The sequence below is a fragment of the Nerophis ophidion genome, linkage group LG01, assembly GCF_033978795.1.
Source record: "Nerophis ophidion isolate RoL-2023_Sa linkage group LG01, RoL_Noph_v1.0, whole genome shotgun sequence".
Classification (NCBI taxonomy): Eukaryota; Metazoa; Chordata; class Actinopteri; order Syngnathiformes; family Syngnathidae; genus Nerophis; species Nerophis ophidion.
In genome coordinates this window covers 38,563,735-38,583,734 of record NC_084611.1, presented here as the reverse complement: position 1 = coordinate 38,583,734, position 20,000 = coordinate 38,563,735, and the positions used below count along the sequence as shown (strand labels likewise).

Genomic DNA, 20,000 nt, shown 5'->3' with positions numbered 1-20,000 from the left:
CACTTTTCAAATGATGCTACATTAGCAGTGCTGCTACTTTTTGTAGCAATGATTTTGCTGCAAAAATGTTGAATATATTCCCACTTGAAACCAAACACACCTTCTTACATACGTCACATACGTATACGCCCTCGCGGAGCAGAGAGGTAGCAGCATTGGTAGCGTTAGCTGTGGTGCGAGTGGTAATACGAGAGAAAGAAGGTGCGAATCTGGTAACAAATGAAGGAAGAATTAATTCCCAAGAAAAACAGCAGGGGGTCCATCGTCTGGCGGTGGTTTGGCTTCAAGTGGGAATATGTCGAACATACAACCGTAATTTGTCAAGTGTGGGGCAAAAGTGTTGCTCCAAAAAGTAGCATTACTGGTAATACGTAGCATCATTTGCAAAGTCACCTGCTTGAGAATGAAGAGTGCTTACTCCGCATTTCAACATCTCCATTCGGTGCCACACCAACAAAATGCCAAGGCAACCATTTCCACATCAACACCGTATGAAAAAAATACTCAACCACATAAGGAGATAAAGTCCGCAGTAACCTATTATATCGCGATTTGATTTCCTATTATGCAGCTCATTTTTATTTGACAGTTATTGAAATATCTTGTGTGACATCATGCACAAAAGTGCACTTTATTTGTTTTAAAATATTGTAGTGGCGTTTTGTACACAAAGTGCACTTTAATTTAGTGTTGTTTTGATATGTCATCTTAGTGACACCATGCACAAAAGTGCACTAATAGCTTGTTTTAAAATGTCTCTGACAATCTTGCACTTTCTGTTTTGAAATGACATGAATGTTTGTGCCACTGCTTAATAACTGTTTAATAAATACAGTTTTGCTCAATTGACTTACTTGTGATTTCCCTCTCTGCATGACAGTTTAAAATGAGCATATATTAATGCAGTATGAAGAAGAATGTATTAATATAGACACATAGAATTATCATACTGCTGTGATAACCATATTTCCTTGAATTGCCGCCGGGTATATATTATCCGCATGCCTCGTTTTACCGCTGGGTCAAACTCGTTTCGCAAAACAATTAGCCCATGCTTAGAATTAGTGCATGCTTAGAATTACCGCCGGGTCAAACTCGTCACGTCACGAGTGACACTTCACCTTTCAAGGCATCATTTTCCAAAAGGGAGGAGGCTGATTTCAATAATTTAAAATCGCATAAAGGGAAGAAAATAAAGAGCTATTTAGTATGATTTAAAGTCCAAGCTATTGGATATGCTAAAAAGAATAGTAAGGAGGCAACTGCTCGAAAGTTTGGAGTAGATGCTCGCAGAATAAGAGACTGGTGTAGTATGGAAGGGAAGCTGCAGAATAAGTGACAACTGTTTTTTAAACTGGACTTTCAATCGAAGCAGGAGGTAATAATCAAAGGAAGATCTCCATCGGGACAGAGAGACTTTTAAAACTGAAGAAAGATAAGGAAGACCTCTTTAAACAAGTTATCGATGCTTTTGATCAGAAGGAGCTGCGCATAGACTTATTTTATAAGTAAAGGTAAGACCATAGTAAAGTTTTTTTTTTATTATATGTACTTTTCATGATGGTATCCTTACATCACACTCAAATTTATAAGCGCAGGCCTAAATTTACCGCATGCCTTTGGTAAGCGCCGTAGTGAGAATACGTTTTAAATTATTACCGCCCCGGCGCTAATTCAAGGAAATACTGTATATGTATCAAGTGTTCATTCAAGGCTAAGGCAAAAATATGGAGATACATATAGTGTATCGTCAGGGGCGTCGCCAGACATATTTCACTGGGGCACGTGCCCCACTGTTGATCTGCAGTGCCCCAGTAAAAATTTCACCAATAAAAAAAAAACTCTTCAGAGTTTTAAGTCTACATAACATAGACAACAGCGCACATACTACTTAGTATGGTAATTGATTGCTACTGTATTCACTCCACTAACAATGAGCACATGGCTAATTAATATGGTAATTTATTCACGTGTGGATCTACACTTCAGTTGAGAGAGAGAAAGAGAGAGAGGGGGTGGGGGATGAGAATCACTGCGTGAGGTAGGTAACGTTAGCCAACAACAATTTGTTAATTACATTATTTTGATTTTGATTTGACTCAAACTGTAACTCCTAGATGGATTTAAGAAAGTTATTCGCCCGCAGCAAGAAGCAGCAGGAATGAGAGATGTAAGTGAAGTCCTAGCTAGCTAGGCAACATCATTGTCTTAAGTTGATGCTAAGTTAGCTAACGTTATTATTCCTTGTATCAAGACAAACATATTCATTTGCTGTACGAGCTGTCGGGGGAATTTCCAATGAACATTAAACATAATGTTGGTTATTGTCTTTTGGTTCTGCATCAATGATGATTTGTAGTAAGCATGTGTGAGTTGAGTGCTTCTCAAATGGTTTATCTTGAGGAAGAAAAACATTTTTCCATATCATCAAGTCGTGAGGCAATTTTTAAATCATTCAAGTTTATTTCACAGAAAAATAGCACAGTAAACTTGTCTTGTTAATCGGTGCGACTTTGACTAAAATAATCTTGTTTTGTCACCAGAAAAATGGCTACAGCTAAAGCATCTGGTTTTGTTTCCAGAAAAAATAGTAACATTTCTGTATTTGTTTTCAGAAAGATGGCTAAAAATATCAGGTTTTGTTGCCCCATTTAGATTTAAAAAAATATATTTCCATGTCTGTCCTGAGTCCTCCTCCAACTTGTTAGTCGGTTTGCCTTTTGCTAAAATACTCACTAATAGTCACTAGAAAAAAGGCAAAATAATCTGGTTTTGTTGCAACCATTCGATTTTTTTCTCGCTAAACTTTTTTTTTTTCATGCACACATCTAACTGCGACTCACTGAAAATGACACACAATCCACTTTTATGTCACGACACACCAGTTGGGAACCACTGGTCAACTGTATAACAGTTACTGTAATATTTCCATGTCTGTCCAGAGTGATTGACCACTTTGCAAAAATGAAAACGAGACGTCACAGTTTACTTCTCAGAAAATGATTCCCTAAACAGACACACAACAGTTGTTCATTTATTCTACTACTGTGGCTTTATTGTTTTGTGTATATTTTATAATTTTGTGTATCTGAAATAGGATTAGCCACATTGCCATAAATGGAAATTAAATAATATAAAAGAACCCAGAGATGTAGGGGTGCTTTATTTTTTGTTTTTCTTTTGTAGATGTTAAATTTGCAGATGATTACTGCAATATATATTTCAAAAAGATTCATTGCTCTTCCTTTTTGCTTTTACCAGTAGCAGTTTAGAAGTCTGGTGTAAAAAAGTGCACAAGTAGGTCAAATGCATTAGTTAATTTCAGGTGGTTAATCAAAGATCCATACAACATAATCTGATATGATTTCATAGTTTAAAGCACTATTTATGTATTTTTTATGATAAATAAGTGCTAAAAATGTTTTTGCTTGCGCGCTTTGCACGCTCACATGAATTATTTGTCCCCCAGGTGTGCCCCAGTACAGTATTAGGTCTAGTGACGCCCCTGTGTATCGTGACATGGCCTAAAAATATCGAGATATTAAAAAAAGGCCATATTGCCCAGTCCTAGTTCCTGTCATAAAGAAAATCTTTGACTATTGGTTTTGCAGGCGGTCTTTAAAAATGTGAGTTTTTCCACCACCAACCTTTGACTTATTTTTTAAGGCCTAGCTGATGATCAAGTAAAACTCCCCGTCGCAAAAATACCAGTGAAAGTGGATCAATTTGTCGCTATTTGTCCGACTGAAGTGAACTTTTCCCCAGTTCCCCCAGGTTACTGACCCAGGCGGCCAGAGCCACCTGCAGGCCCTGGAAAAGAGCAGTCGTGTGTAGGGCCGGCTGTGGGAGGGGGAGCAAACAGGCACCTTTCCAACCAAATAGGCATTGACAGCACGAGATCAGGGAGATTGGAGGAATGTGGCTTGGCGCAGCAGAAAGTCATTCCTGTGCGCCACTAAGCAGCGAGTAAATAAAAGTGAATGGAGTGCATCCAACGGCCGTGCCTTGCATCCCTCCCAGCCAACTGGCAGAGCAACAAAGGCGCCGTTGCTTGGCCAGGAGTTAGAGGGCAATATTGTCTTTGTCCGCGTATGAATTGGCTAGCGGCGCACTAGCGACAATGTGTGTAAGTGCCGGCTCTTATTATGGGAACAAAGCGTGTCATCGCCTCCCCGACACTTTGGGAAAAGCTGCGGAACGATTTGTTTGCACCGGCTCACCCTTTTAAATAGGTAAAATTTTCTTTGAATCCATGTAAACAAAATGCCTCTAAGCAGCAACCATAAAAATGGAAAATTGCTTTGGACACTTTTGCAAAGTTAAATTTAGGAACATCACATTTTTACACTGGTGGAGCAGCCGTAACAGCAACTTAAGGGTTCCAGGTTCGATCCCCGCGTCTGCCATCTGATTCGCTGCCGTTGTGTCCTTGGGCAAGGCACTTTACCCACCTTTTCCCAGTGCCACTTACACTGGTTTAAATGGAACTTAAAGGCCTACTGAAATGAGATGTTCTTATTTAAACGGGGATAGCAGGTCCAATCTATGTGTCATACTTGATCATTTTGCGATATTGCCATATATTTGCTGAAAGGATTTTGTAGAGAACATCGACGATAAAGTTCGCAACTTTTGGTCGCTAATAAAAAAGCCTTGCCTCTACCGGAAGTAGCAGACGATGTGCGCGTGACGTCACGGCTTGTAGGGCTCCTCACATCTTCACATTGTTTATAATCATAGCCACCAGCAGCAAGAGCGATCGTGACCGAGAAAGCGACAATTTCCCATTAATTTGAGCGACGATGAAAGATTCGTGGATGAGGAAAGTTAGATTGAAGCACTAGGAGAAAAAAAATGCGACGGCAGTGGGAGCGATTCAGATGTTATTAGACACATTTACACATTTATAATTCTGGAAAATTCCTTATCTGCTTATTGTGTTACTAGTGTTTTAGTGAGATTATAAGGTCATACGTTGAAAGTCGGAGGGCTGCGGTGACCGCTAGTGTCTCTGAGGGAAGCCTTATGGAGGAACCAACAAAAGTCACATCTGCCTTTTTGACAGCTGCTGCAGGAGGACGCAAACTCCGCTCAAGTGTCCGGTAAGAGCCGACTTAATATCACAATTTTCTCATCCAAAAACTTGCTGATTGACATGTGGTCGAGAAACATGTTCGCTTGACTGCTCTGTTCCATATTAAAGCTTCACAACAAACAAAGAAGCACCGACTGTGTATTGGTTGCTAAAGGCAGCTGCAATAGCTCGGTTGGTAGAGCAGCCGTGCCAGCAACTTGAGGGTTGCAGGTTCGATTCCCGCTTCCGCCATCCTAGTCACTGCCGTTGTGTCCTTGGGCAAGACACTTTACCCACCTGCTCCCAGTGCCACCCACACTGGTTTAAATGTAACTTCGATATTGGGTTTCACTATGTAAAGCGCTTTGAGTCACTAGAAAAAAGCGCTATATAAATATAATTCACTTCACTTCACTTCAATCCATCGGTTTCAACCAACAGCATTCTTCTTTATAGTCTCCATTATTAATTGAACAAATTGCAAAAGATTCAGCAACACAGATGTCCAGAATACTGTGTAATTATGCGATAAAACCAGACTGCTTTTAACCGTGATCGATGCTGGGAGAAGAGCATGCGTCATCATACGCGTCATCATTCCGCGACGTTTTCCACAGGATACCTCGCAGGAAATTTAAAATTGCAATTTAGTAAACTAAACCGGCCGTATTGGCATGTGTTGCAATGTTAATATTTCATCATTGATATATAAACTATCAGACTGCGTGGTCTGTAGTAGTGGGTTTCAGTAGGCTTTTAAAGATGTAGATAATGGGTTTCACTATGTGAAGCGCTTTGAGTCTGTAGAGAAAATTGCTATATAAATATGATTCACTTCATTACACTTGCACAATTAAATATGGCTGAAAAGGTGTAGGAAGAAGCAGAGCTGATTTGTATACCACTAAAGTAGAGATGTTCGATAATATCGGGCTGCGGATATTATCAGCCGATAAATGCTCTAGAATGTAATATCGGAAATTATCGGTATCTGTTTCAAAAAGTAAAATGTATGACTTTTCAAAATGCTGCTGTGTACACGGACGTAGAGAGAAGTACAGAGCGACAATAAACCTCAAATGCACTGCGTTTGTGTGCCGGCCCTGTCACATAATATCTATGGCATTTCACACACACAAGTAAATGCAAGGCATACTTGGTCAACAACCATACAGGACACACTGAGGGTGGCCGTATAAACAACTTTAACACTGTTACAAATATGCGCCACACTGTGAACCCACACCAAACAAGAATGACAAACATTTCGGGAGAACATCCGCACCGTAACACAACACAAACACAACAGAACAAATACCCATAACCCTTTACAGCACTAACTCTTCCGGGACCCGACAATATACACACCTCACCCCCCAACCCCGCCCACCTTAACCTCCTCATGCTTTCTCAGGGAGACAAATTCCCAAATTCCAAGCTGCTGTTTTGAGGCATTTAAAAAAAAAAAAGCACTTTGTGACTTCAATAATAAAAATGGCAGTGCCATGTTGGCACTTTTTTCCATAACTTGAGTTGAATTATTTTGGATAACCTTGTTACATTGTTTAATGCATCCAGCGGGGCATCACAACAAAATTGCGTTGAAAACTATTGTGTGATTACTTAAGTGTAAAGATGTTCGATAATGGCTTTTTTGCCGATATCCGATATTCTAATATTGTCCAGCTCTTAACTACAGATTCCGATATCAACCGATACCGATATATACAGTCGTGGAATTTACACATTATTATGCCTAATTTTGTTGTGATGCCCCGCTGGATGCATTAAACAATGCAACAAGGTTTTCCAAAATAAATCGACTCAAGTTATGGAAAAAAAGGGAGTAGCGGTGGTGTATATTGTAGCGTCCCGGAAGAGTTAGTGCTGCAAGGGGTTCTGAGTAGTTGTTCTGTTGTGTTTATGTTGTGTTACGGTGCAGATGTTCTCCCGAAATGTGTTTGTCATTCTTGTTTGGTGTTAGTTCACAGTGTGGCGTATATTCTAACAGTGTTAAAGTTGTTTATACGGCCACCCTCGGTGTGACCTGTATGGCTGTTGACCAAGTATGCCCTGCATTCACTTGTGTGTGTGAAAAGCTGTAGGTATTATGTGATTGGGCCAGCACGCAAAGGCAGTGCCTTTTAAAGGTTATTGGCGCTCTGTATTTCTCCCTACGTCTGTGTACCACTCCGTACAGCGGCGTTTTAAAAAGTCATTAATTTTACTTTTTGAAACAGATACCGATAATTTCTGATATCACATTTTAAAGGATTTTTCGGCCGATATTATCGGACATCTCCACTTTCAACTCCTCCACATTCGGCAGTTTGCTCCCTCCGAGTGAAACTTGTTTCCAAGCCGAGCTCCAACTTGGGGTGGGCGAAATAAAACATGCAGAGCTGACATAATCGAGGCGTGAAAGGCAGCAATGCCTTCACCGTCTCCCCCAGAACGGCGGACAAGCGGATCAAATATAAATGCTAATGTATGCAAATTGTAATCATACGCCAGTGGTTTTAAGTAGACGCGCTTATCTTGATGACACCATTGTTTTTGAGGCTGACGGACACCTCGGCAGCAGGCGTACGCACTGTTGGAGTGTACGACTAATAACTGTCGAAGTCGGTATTTAAAGGCCTACTGAAACCCACCACTACCGACCACGCAGTCTGATAGTTTATCGATCAATGAGGAAATGTTAACATTGCAACACATGTCAATACGGCTGGTTTAGTTTACTAAATTACAATTTTAAGTTTCCCGCGGAGTTTCTTGTTGAAAATGTCGCGGAATGATGACGCGTGCGCGTGACGTCCCGGGTTGCAGGGGACATATTAGCGCAGTACCATTTGCGGCTAAAAGTCGTCTCTTTTCATCGCGCAATCAAACAGTATTTTGGACATCCGTGTTGCTAAATCTTTTGCAATTTGTTCAATCAATAATGGAGAAGTCAAAGTAGAAAGATGGAGGTGGGAAGCTTTAGCCTTTAGCCACACAAACACAAGGTGTTTCCTTGTTTAAAATTCCCGGAGGTGAAGCTTTACTATGGATCAGAGCGGTCAAGCGAACATGGTTCCCGACCACTTGTCAACTGGCAGGTTACAGTGAGAAAATTGTGGTAAAAATTTGCCTCTTAACGGAGATCAGCTGAGCCTGCGCCGTTCATGCAGCTGCCGTCGACTTCCCTCAGAGACTGGCGTCAAGACACCCGCGGAGACACCCCTCCGACTATCAGATACTATTTAATCTCACTAAAACACTAGCAACACAATAGAAAGATAAGGGATTTCCCAGAATTATCCTAGTAAATGTGTCTAAAAACATCTGAATCCGTCCCAATGCAATCGCCTTTTTTTTTTTTTTTTTTACTTTATTTTTATTTATTTATTTTTTCTTCTAGTCTTCGCTATCAATATCATTCCACAAGTCTTTCATCCTCGCTCAAATTAATGGGGAAATTGTCGTTTTCTCGGTCCGAATAGCTCTTGCTGCTGGAGGCTCCCATTATAAACAATTGCGAGGACGTGAGGAGCCCTCACCCTTGTGACGTCATCGTCTGCGACTTCCGTAAAGGCAAGGCTTTTTTATTAGCGACCAAAAGTTGCGAACTTTATTGTCGATGTTCTTTACTAAATCCTTTCAGCAAAAATATGGCAATACCGCGAAATGATCAAGGATGACACATAGAATGGACCTGCTATCCCCGTTTCAATAAGAAAATCTCAATTCAGTAGGCCTTTAATGGTTTGTCTTTGTAGCCTCCGAAATGCCACTCAATTGAGTTATTAAATCAGCCTTCAATCAATTCTCCTGCGACATACTCTCTCCAGCTATTTATATTCACTTTCCTTCCTCCAGCTGAGCCTTTATTTTTTTTATATTTATTGACTCTCAGGGGACTCATTCTCTTCAAGCCTGCTCTTCTCTCGGCTAACCGAGTCTCGCTGACTCCTGAGTCTCCAGAGAACCTGGCAAATTGTTTCTGTGCATGAGAGCAGATAATCACTCTGCAGTCATTGTCAGCTTCGCTCCTCTTTTTGCTGTCTGCTCAAGTTGTATCGACAAAACTGTTTTGTTTTTTTCCTGCTTTTTTTTTGTGCTGCAGACGGACACTGTTCACGTAGAGGAAAATCACTCATGCTTGTCTGGAAATGATTCTCTTTGTGGTCTCTTTGTACAATGTCTGTTCCATCATTAGATGCTGTGGCGTCATGTTGTTGGAGAGTGAATGCAGACATGGCCAGAAGAGCTGTACTTACAGCTTCAGATGGACTACTGATGTGATTGCATATAGAATCCAATGTTCCCACAGAATATGGTGTCATAGGTATTACTCTGTTCCAGGGTCAAACGGCCACCATCATGAAACTTTTAGTTACAATACATTTACATTTGTTAATCATTTAAACATAGCGACTAAACCTACATTATTTTCCAGCAATGGTTTTCTTGTTTTACTCTTATTAGTATTAATAACACAAAGTTTGGCCTTTAAATATATGCAATATATGTTTTTAGCTATTTAAAAAGATTAAAAATAGTAAAAAATGGCCACCACAGTTTAGTTAGTTATTATAAAAATAACAATAATTTAAGAATTAATTTGAAAAATTACAACAAACGTGCCTGCAAACATTTTTTAAAGTTTTGTATTTTCAAATAATAACATTTCTATCTATTGATAAAACAACAGTAAAAATGTAAGAAAATAGAGTAAAGAATCTGGAAAACCCCCCAGAAAAAGCTGAAGTTTTTCAAATTATAATTAATAATAATATACTTAGTGAGCTATAACGCAAAGTTTTGGTCTTTAAATAAATGCAATATCTGTTTTTAACCATTTAAAAATATCAAAAATGGCCACCACAGTTTAGTTAGTTATAAAAAAATAATTAATAATAATTTATGAATGAATTAATTTGAAAAATTACAACGAACGTACCTGCAAACATTTTTTAAAGTATTGTATTTTCAAATAATAACATTTCTATCTATTGATAAAACAACAGTAAAAATGTAAGAAAATAGAGTAAAGAACCGGGAAAACCCCCCAGAAAAAGCTGAAGTTTTTCAAATAATAATTGATAATAATATACTTAGTGAGATATAACGCAAAGTTTTGGTCTTTAAATAAATGAAATATCTGGTTTTAACCATTTAAAAATATCAAAAATGGCCACCACAATTTAGTTAGTTATAAAAAAATAATAAATAAATAATAATTTATGAATGAATTGATTTGAAAAATTACAACAAACGTGCCGGCCAACGTTTTTTTAAGTTGTGTATTTTCAAATAATAACATATCTATCTATTAAAAAAAGAGCAACAGTAAACATGTAAGAAAATAGAGCAAAGCAAAAAATCGGGGGAAAAAACGGATAAAGCTGAAGTTTTTCAAATAATAATTAATAATATACTTAGTAAGCTATAACGCAACGTTTTGGTCTTTAAATAAATGCAATATCTGTTTTTAGCATTTGAAAAAATGATCGCTGCATAGGTCATTTTTCAGTACGTGGCCCTGGTAGGAAAAGGTTTAGAGACCCCTGATGTAAAATATTAGAAGATTTAGAAATAAGAAAACAATTCAATAAATTAAAAGACAAACAAAGTTTAGTGAGTCATTAAAATAATCAAAATAATAATAATTTATAAATTAATAATTTGAAAAATTACAACAAATGTGCCTGCAAATGTTTTTTAAAATTGTGTATTTTCAAATAATAACATATCTATCAATAAAAATAAAAAAAACAACGGTAAAAATTTAAGAAAATACAGCAAAGAATCGGGAAAAATCCCCAGAAAAAGCTGAAGTTTTTCAAATAATAATTAATAATAATATACTTAGTGTGCTATAGCACAACTTTGTGGTCTTTAAATAAATGCAATATATTTTTTTAGCCATTTAAAAAAATTAAAAATATTAAAAATGGCTGCCAAAGTTTAGTTAGTTATTAAAAAAATTTAAATAATAAAAGTTTATGAATTAATTAATTTGAAAAATTACAACAAACGTGCCTGCAAACATTTTTAAAATTTGTGTTTTTTCAAATAATAACATCTCTATTAAAAACCATCAATCAATGTTTATTTATATAGCCCCAAATCACAAATGTCTCAAAGGACTGCACAAATCATTACGACTACAACATCCTCGGAAGAACCCACAAAAGGGCAAGGAAAAACAAAAACAAAACAAAAACAGTAAAAATGTAAGAAGATAGAGCAAAAAAATCGGGGGAAAAACTGAAAAACCTGAAGTTTTCCAAATAGTAATTAATAAAATACTTAGTGAACAAAGTTTAGTGAGTCATTAAAATAATAATTCATAAATTAATAATTTGAAAAATTACAAAACACGGGCCTGTAACGTTTTTTAAAATTGCGTATTTTGTAATAATAACATATCTATCTGGGCTTCACCGTGGAAGAGGGGTTAGTGCGTCTGCCTCACAATACGAAGTTCCTGCAGTCCTGGGTTCAAATCCAGGCTCGGGATCTTTCTGTGTGGAGTTTGCATGTTCTCCCCGTGAATGCTTGGGTTCCCTCCGGGTACTCCGGCTTCCTCTCACTTCCAAAGACATGCACCTGGGGATAGGTTGATTGGCAACACTAAATTGGCCCTAGTGTGTGAATGTGAGTGTGAATGTTGTCTGTCTATCTGTGTTGGCCCTGCGATGAGGTGGCGACTTGTCCAGGGTGTACCGCCCGATTGTTGCTGAGATAGGCGCCAGCGACCCCGAAAGGGAATAAGCGTTAGAAAATGGATGGATGGATGGAACATATCTATCTATAAAAAAACGACAACAGTAAAAATGTAAGAAAATAGAGCAAAGAATCGGGAAAAAAACAAAACAGAAAAAGCTGAAGTTTTTCAAATAATAATTAATAATAACATACTTAGTGAGCTACAACGCAAAGTTTTGGTCTTCAAATAAATGAAATATCTGTTTTTAGCCATTTAAAAAAATAAAGATATTAAAAATGGCTGCCACAGCTTAGTTAGTTATTAAGAAAAGAAATAAAAATTAATTAATTAATTTAAAAAATTGCAACAAACGTGCAACAAACGTTGTGTATTTTCAAATAATAACAGCTATCTATAACAAAAACAACAGTAAAAATGTAGGAAAATAGAGCAAAGAATTGAAAAAAAAAACTGAAAAAGCTGAAGTTTTTCCAATAATAACTAATAATAATATACTTAGTGAGCTATAACACCACGTTTTGGTCATTAAATATATGCAGTATCTGTTTTTAGCCATTTAAAAAAATGAAAAATATAAAAAATGGCCGCCACAGTTTAGTTAGTTATTAAAAAAAAAAAAATTAATTAATTTGAAAAATTACAACAAACGTACCTGCAAACATTTTTTAATGTTGTGTATTTTCAAATAATAACATATCTATCTATAAAAAAAACAAAAACAGTAAAAATGTAAGAAAATTGAGCAAAGAATCAGATAAATAGAAAAAGCTGAAGTTTTTCAAATCAGAATTATATACTTGTGTTGTGTTATAGTTTACTTTAGTAAGCTATAACACAAAGTTTGGTCTTTAAATAAATGCAATATCTGTTTTTAGCCATTTAAAAAAAATAAAAATATTAGAAATGTCCGCCACAGTTTAGTTAGCTCTTAAAAAAATCAAAATAGTAAACATTTTATGAATTAATTAATTTGAAAAAGTTCCAACAAAAGTGCCATTTAAAAAAAATTCAAATATAAAAAATAATAATTTTTGAGTTAATTTGAAAAATTACAAAAAACATGCCTGCAAACATTTTTTAAAGTTGTGTATTTTCAAATAATAACATATCTATCTATTAAAAAAAAAACTTTTACCGACCCGTGCATGGTTTGCATCATCAATCAGATGGTGCTGTGGGCGGTACAATGCTGGAGACAAGAGGCACGGCTGCATCTGAGCCAAAATAACCAGTTCTAAAATTGGATTAATATAAGGCAGACATTTGTTCAATGATTGCTGGATTTAAAATGATCACAACTGTGATGATATAGGTCAATATTACCCTTCATGATCAATAACAAAACGAATAAAAAAATGCCAATGTCGAAAAAATAATAATTCTGATGCTGATATGTGAAAATACTAAATATCCACGCCAATAATTGGCCTTGCCTGATAATCGGTCGATCCCGACTAATGCAGTCTGAGCAGTTTGTAGCTATGACAAAATTGGTTCTGTTGCTGCTGTGTCGTACAATATGTGACCACATGGTCAAAAGCGCTTGCACGTTGCACTCAAAATCTATATTAAAAATAGAAAAATAATAAATAAATACATTTTACAGTAGATAATTGGTTTTCACATTGAGGAAATAACTGCCTCTCTCCAATTATCACCAGGTTGCTCTCATTTAAGTTAGAGTTACACTACAGTACATGAAAACACACTAAAAACTGTGTTAAACATTATGGGCCTGATTTATCAAAGGTTTACTTGTACTAAAACACGTGCAAACTTGATAGCACATGCAAAGCTGGTCTACTAAACGTGTGCAAAGTGGATTGTGTCTGTTAAGTGAGCAGAATGTCGGACCCGTTTCCAGTGAGGGTTGGACTCCGCCAAGGCTGCCCTTTATCACCCATTCTGTTCATAACTTTTTTGGACAGAATTTCCAGACGCAGTCAAGGTGTTGAGGGGATCCGGTTTGGTGGCTGCAGGATTAGGTCTCTGCTTTTTGCAGATGATGTGGTCCTGATGGTTTCATCTGGCCAAGATCTTCAGCTCTCACTCGATCGGTTCGCAGCCGAGTGTGAAGCGACCGGGATAAGAATCAGCACCTCAACGTCCGAGTCCATTGTTCTCGGCCGGAAAAGGGTTGAGTGCCGTCTCCGGGTTGGGGAGGAGATCTTGTTCCAAGGGGAGGAGTTCAAGTACCTTGGAGTCTTGTTCAAGAGTGAGGGGAGAGTGGCTCGTGAGGTCGACAGGCGGATCGGTGCGGCGTCTTCAGTAATGCGGACGCTGTATCGATCCGTTGTTGTGAAGAAGGAGCTGAGCCGGAAGGCAAAGCTCTCAATTTACCAGTCGATCTACGTTCCCATCCTCATGAGCTTTGGGTTTTGTCTGAAAGGAGAAGATCACGGGTACAAGCGGCCAAAATGAGTTTCCTCCGCCTGGTGGCAGGGCTCTCCCTTAGAGATAGGGTGAGAAGCTCTGCCGTCCGGGAGGAGCTCAAAGTAAATCCGCTAGTCCTCCACGTGGAGAGGGGCCAGATTAGGTGGTTCGGGCATCTGGTCAGGATGCCACCCGAATGCCTTTCCCATATTTTTATTATACGCGCTAACGTAGACAAACTAGGCAAAATTTCCCCCAAAATTGCAGTTCCCCATTTAGGGGCTCAATAAAATTAATTAAGTTAGTCCGTTTTTATCCTTTAGTATTTTTTAATGACGTTATATATAATATACAAATATTTTTATATTTAAAAAAAAAAAAGGATTTAAGTGCATTTTTTTCTTCTTGAGCAGAGGAATGTGCAGCCTCTCACCAATGAGCGCACTATCAGCTGTATTTTTATGTGATTTCAAGCCTTTGTACCATGAAAATGATTTTGTTGTGTTTTGATGTCAGATTATTACCTATGGCAGCCTTCAAGCAGTGTTTATTTCGTTGCTTTGTGTCTTCTCAGCGCCTCACACATTCCTGAATATTAAAACTCCAGTGAAGTACAGTAAATGTCTGATTTTAGTTGCGTCTTCCTTTCTGCTGTGCAGCCTTCTTAGTTTCTGGCCATCCTGTGTGCATTTCAGGTGGAATGGATACAGCAGCAGGTGGTCAGGAGGAGGATCAAGAGGGATTACAAAGCGGCCCCGCCACTCTCTCTGTCAAGCCACGCCCACAGTCCAGCAGCCCAAAACAACATATTCTATAACGATGCCAAGTGGAGCAGTATGTGGTATATTGTGAGTATACTTTTGTGTTAGGTGTCCTATAAGCATTTTCATGACGCTCTTATCTAATGTTTTAGTTTGTAAGTGAAAGGTCTGCCGAGGACCCGTCTGTGGACCTGATTAGTGTTGGGTCAGAGAAGCTAAAGGATCTGTATATTATGTATATATATATATATATATATATATATATATATATATATATATATATATATATATATATATATATATATATATATATATATATATATATATATATATATATATATATATATATATATATATATATATATATATATATATATATATATAGTGTATATATATACGTACATACATACATACACACACTCATATATATTGTGTATATATATATAATATATATATTATGTATATATATAATATATATTATGTACATATACATACATGTATATATATTTATATTATGTAAATATATATATATATATAATGTGTATGTATATATTATGTATACAAATATATACATGTAGACACACACACACACACACACACACATATATATATATATATATATATATATATATATATATATATATATATATATATATATATATATATATACAGGACTGTCTCAGAAAATTTGAATATTGTGATAAAGTCCTTTATTTTCTGTAATGAAACTAAAAACATGGAAATGTCATACATTCTGGATGCACTACACATCAACTGAAATAATGCAAGCCTTTTATTACTTTAATATTGCTGATTATGGCATACAGCTTAAGAAAAACTAAAAAAAATCCTATCTCAAAAAATTTGAATATTTCCTCAGACCAAGTTAAAAGAAAGACTTATAACAGCAAAACAAAATCAAACATTTGAAAATGTCAATTAATGCACTAAGTACTTGGTTAGGAATCCTTTCGCATGGATTACTGCATCATTGCAGCGTGGCATGGAGGCAATCGGCCTGTGGCATTGCTGAGGTGTTATGGATGCCCAGGATGCTTCACTAGCGGCCTTTAGCTCATTTGCATTATTGGGTCTGGTGTCTTTCAGCTTCTTCTTCACAATACCCCACACATTCTCTATAGGGTTCAGGTCAGGGGAGTTGGCAGGCCAATGGAGGACAGTAATGCCATGGTCAGTACACCAGTTACTGGTGGTTTTGGCACTTTGGGCAGGTGCCAGATAATGCTGGAAAATGAAATCATCATCTCCACAGAGCTTTTCAACAATATACAGCTACAATAGCCGTATTCCCATGGTCAAGCCACTCCTGAACTCAAGACAACGCAACAAGCGTCTGACTGAAAGACAGTACAGAGTGGTCCAGTGTCCTGTTTTCAGATGAAAGCAAATTTTGTATTTCATTTGGAAGTCAAGGCGCTATAGTCTGGAGGAAGGCTGGAGAGGAGCAAAATCCAAGTTGCTTGATATCCAGTGTGCAATGGTTTGGGGAGCCATGTCAGCCGCTGGTTTTGGTCCACTGTGTTTCATCAAGTCCAGAGTCAATGCAGCTGTGTACCAAGAGCACTCCATGCTTCCATCTGTTGTAAAGCTCTATGGAGATGATGATTTAATTTTCCAGCATGATCTGGCACCTGCCCAAAGTGCCAAAACCACCAGTAACTGGTGTATTGACCATGGCATTACTGTCCGCGATTGGCCTGCCAACTCCCCTGACCTGAACCCTATAGAGAATTTGTGGGGTATTGTGAAGAAGAAGCTGAAAGACACCAGACCCAATAATGCAAATGAGCTAAAGGCCGCTATTGAAGCATCCTGGGCATCCATAACAACCCAGCAATGCAACAGGCCGATTGCCTCCATGCCACGCTGCATTGATGCAGTAATCCATGCGAAAGGATTCCTAACCAAGTACTTAGTGCATTAATTGACATTTTCAAATGTTTGATTTTGTTTTGCTGTTATAAATCTTTTTTTTTTCTTGGTCTGAGGAAATATTCACATTTTTTGAGATAGGATTTCTTAGTTTTTATTAAAATGATAAAAGGCTTGCAATATTTCAGTTGATGTAGTGCATCCAGAATGTTTGACATTTCCATGTTTTTAGTTTCATTACAGAAAATAAAGGACTTTATCACAATTTTCAAATTTTCTGAGACAGTCCTGTATGTATGTATGTATGTATGTATGTATGTATGTATGTATGTATATATATATATATATGTATATATATATATATATATATTTATATATATATATATATATATATATATATATATATATATATACATACACACACACACACATCCATCCATCATCTTCCGCTTATCCGAGGTTGGGTCGCGGGGGCAACAGCCTAAGCAGGGAAACCCAGACTTCCCTCTACCCAGCCACTTCGTCTAGCTCTTCCCGGGGGATCCCGAGGCGTTCCCAGGCCAGCCGGGAGACATAGTCTTCCGAACCTGTCCTGGGTCTTCCCCGTGGCCTCCTACCGGTTGGACGTGCCCTAAACACCTCCCTAGGGAGGCGTTCGGGTGGCATCCTGACCAGATGCCCGAACCACCTCATCTGGCTCCTCTCGATGTGAAGGAGCAGCGGCTTTACTTTGAGTTCCTCCCAGATGGCAGAGCTTCTCACCCTATCTCTAAGGGAGAGCCCCGCCACACGGTGGAGGAAGCTCATTTCGGCCGCTTGTACCCGTGATCTTATCCTTTCGGTCATGACCCAAAGCTCATGAACATAGGTGATGATGGGAACGTAGATCGACCGGTAAATTGAGGGCTTTACCTTCTGGCTGAGCTCCTTCATCACCACAACGGATCGGTACAACGTCCGCATTACTGAAGACGCCGCACCGATCCGCCTGTCAATCTCACGATCCACTCTTCCCTCACTCGTGAACAAGACTCCTAGGTACTTGAACTCCTCCACTTGGGGCCAGGTCTCCTCCCCAACCCAGGGATGGCATTCCACCCTTTTCCCGGTGAGAACCATGGACTCGGACTTGGAAGTGCTGATTCTCATTCCAGTCGCTTCACACTCGGCTGCGAACCGATCCAGTGAGAGCTGAAGATCCCGGTCAGATGAAGCCATCAGGACCACATCATCTGCAAAAAGCAGAGACCTAATCCTGCGGTTACCAAACCGTAACCCCTCAACGCCTTGACTGCGCCTAGAAATTCTGTCCATAAAAGTTATGAACAGAATCGGTGACAAAGGACAGCCTTGGCGGAGTCCAACCCTCACTGGAAATGTGTTCGACTTATTGCCGGCAACGCGGACCAAGCTCTGGCACTGATCGTACAGGGAGCGGACCGCCACAATAAGACAGTCCGATACCCCATACTCTCTGAGCACTCCCCACAGGACTTCCCGAGGGACACGGTCGAATGCCTTCTCCAAGTCCACAAAGCACATGTAGACTGGTTGGGCAAACTCCCATGCACCCTCAAGAACCCTGCCGAGAGTATAGAGCTGGTCCACAGTTCCACGACCAGGACGAAAACCACACTGTTCCTCCTGAATCCGAGGTTCGACTATCCGGCGTAGCCTCCTCTCCAGTACACCTGAATAAACCTTACCGGGAAGGCTGAGGAGTGTGATCCCACGATAGTTGGAACACATCCTCCGGTCCCCCTTCTTAAAGAGAGCAACCACCACCCTGGTCTGCCAATCCAGAGGTACCGCCCCCGATGTCCACGCGATGATGCAAAGTCTTGTCAACCAAGACAGCCCCACAGCATCCAGAGCCTTAAGGAACTCCGGGCGGGTCTCGTCCACCCCTGGGGCCTTGCCACCGAGGAGCTTTTTAACTACCTCAGCGATCTCAGCCCCAGAAATAGGAGAGTCCACCACAGATTCCCCAGGCACTGCTTCCTCATAGGAAGACGTGTTAGTGGGATTGAGGAGGTCTTCGAAGTATTCCTTCCACCTATCCACAACATCCGCAGTTGAGGTCAGCAGAACACCATCCGCACCATACACGGTGTTGATAGTGCACTGCTTCCCCTTCCTGAGGCGCCGTATGGTGGTCCAGAATCGCTTCGAAGCCGTCCGGAAGTCGTTTTCCATGGCTTCCCCGAACTCCTCCCATGTCCGAGTTTTTGCCTCCGCGACCGCTGAAGCTGCACACCGCTTGGCCTGTCGGTACCTGTCCACTGCCTCCGGAGTCCTATGAGCCAAAAGGACCCGATAGGACTCCTTCTTCAGCTTGACGGCATCCCTCACCGCTGGTGTCCACCAAAGGGTTTTAGGATTGCCGCCCCGACAGGCACCAACTACCTTGCGGCCACAGCTCCGATCTTCCGCCTCGACAATAGAGGTGCGGAACATGGTCCACTCGGACTCAATGTCCAGCACCTCCCTCGTGACATGTTCAAAGTTCTTCCGGAGGTGGGAATTGAAACTTTGTCTGACAGGAGACTCTGCCAGACGTTCCCAGCAGACCCTCACAATGCGTTTGGGCCTGCCAGGTCTGTCTGGCAACCTCCCCCACCATCTCAGCCAACTCACCACCAGGTGGTGATCGGTAGAAAGCTCCGCTCCTCTCTTCACCCGAGTGTCCAAAACATAAGGCCGCAAATCCGATGACACAACTACAAAGTCGATCATGGAACTGCGGGCTAGGCTGTCCTGGTGCCAAGTGCACATATGGACACCCTTATGTTTGAACATGGTGTTTGTTATGGACAAACTGTGACGAGCACAAAAGTCCAATAACAAAATAGCACTCGGGTTCAGATCCGGGCGGCCATTCTTCCCAATCACGCCTCTCCCGGTTTCACTGCCGTTGCCAACGTGAGCATTGAAGTCTCCCAGTAGGACAAGGGAACAAGGGAATCACCCGGGGGAGCACTTTCCAGTACTCCCTCGAGTGTTCCCAAAAAGGGTGGGTACTCTGAACTGCTGTTTGGTGCGTAAGCACAAACTACAGTCAGGACCCGTCCCCCCACCCGAAGGCGGAGGGAGGCTACCCTTTCGTCCACCGGGTTGAACTCCAACTTACAGGCTTTGAGCCGGGGAGAAACAAGAATTGCCACCCCAGCCCGTCGCCTCT

At 39.7% G+C, this 20,000-nt stretch overlaps 1 protein-coding gene across 4 annotated transcripts in view; it reads left to right on the top strand.

Annotated features, from left to right (window-relative positions):
* The window catches only part of pcsk5b (proprotein convertase subtilisin/kexin type 5b), a 305,406-nt gene that overhangs the window by 63,057 nt on the left and 222,349 nt on the right, over positions 1-20,000 (top strand). For all 4 annotated transcript variants that reach the window (XM_061902184.1, XM_061902182.1, XM_061902180.1 and 1 more), the window contains exon 3: positions 14,861-15,013. In XM_061902184.1, the coding sequence (XP_061758168.1) occupies positions 14,861-15,013 (153 nt within the window). The remainder of the gene's footprint in view (positions 1-14,860; positions 15,014-20,000) is intronic.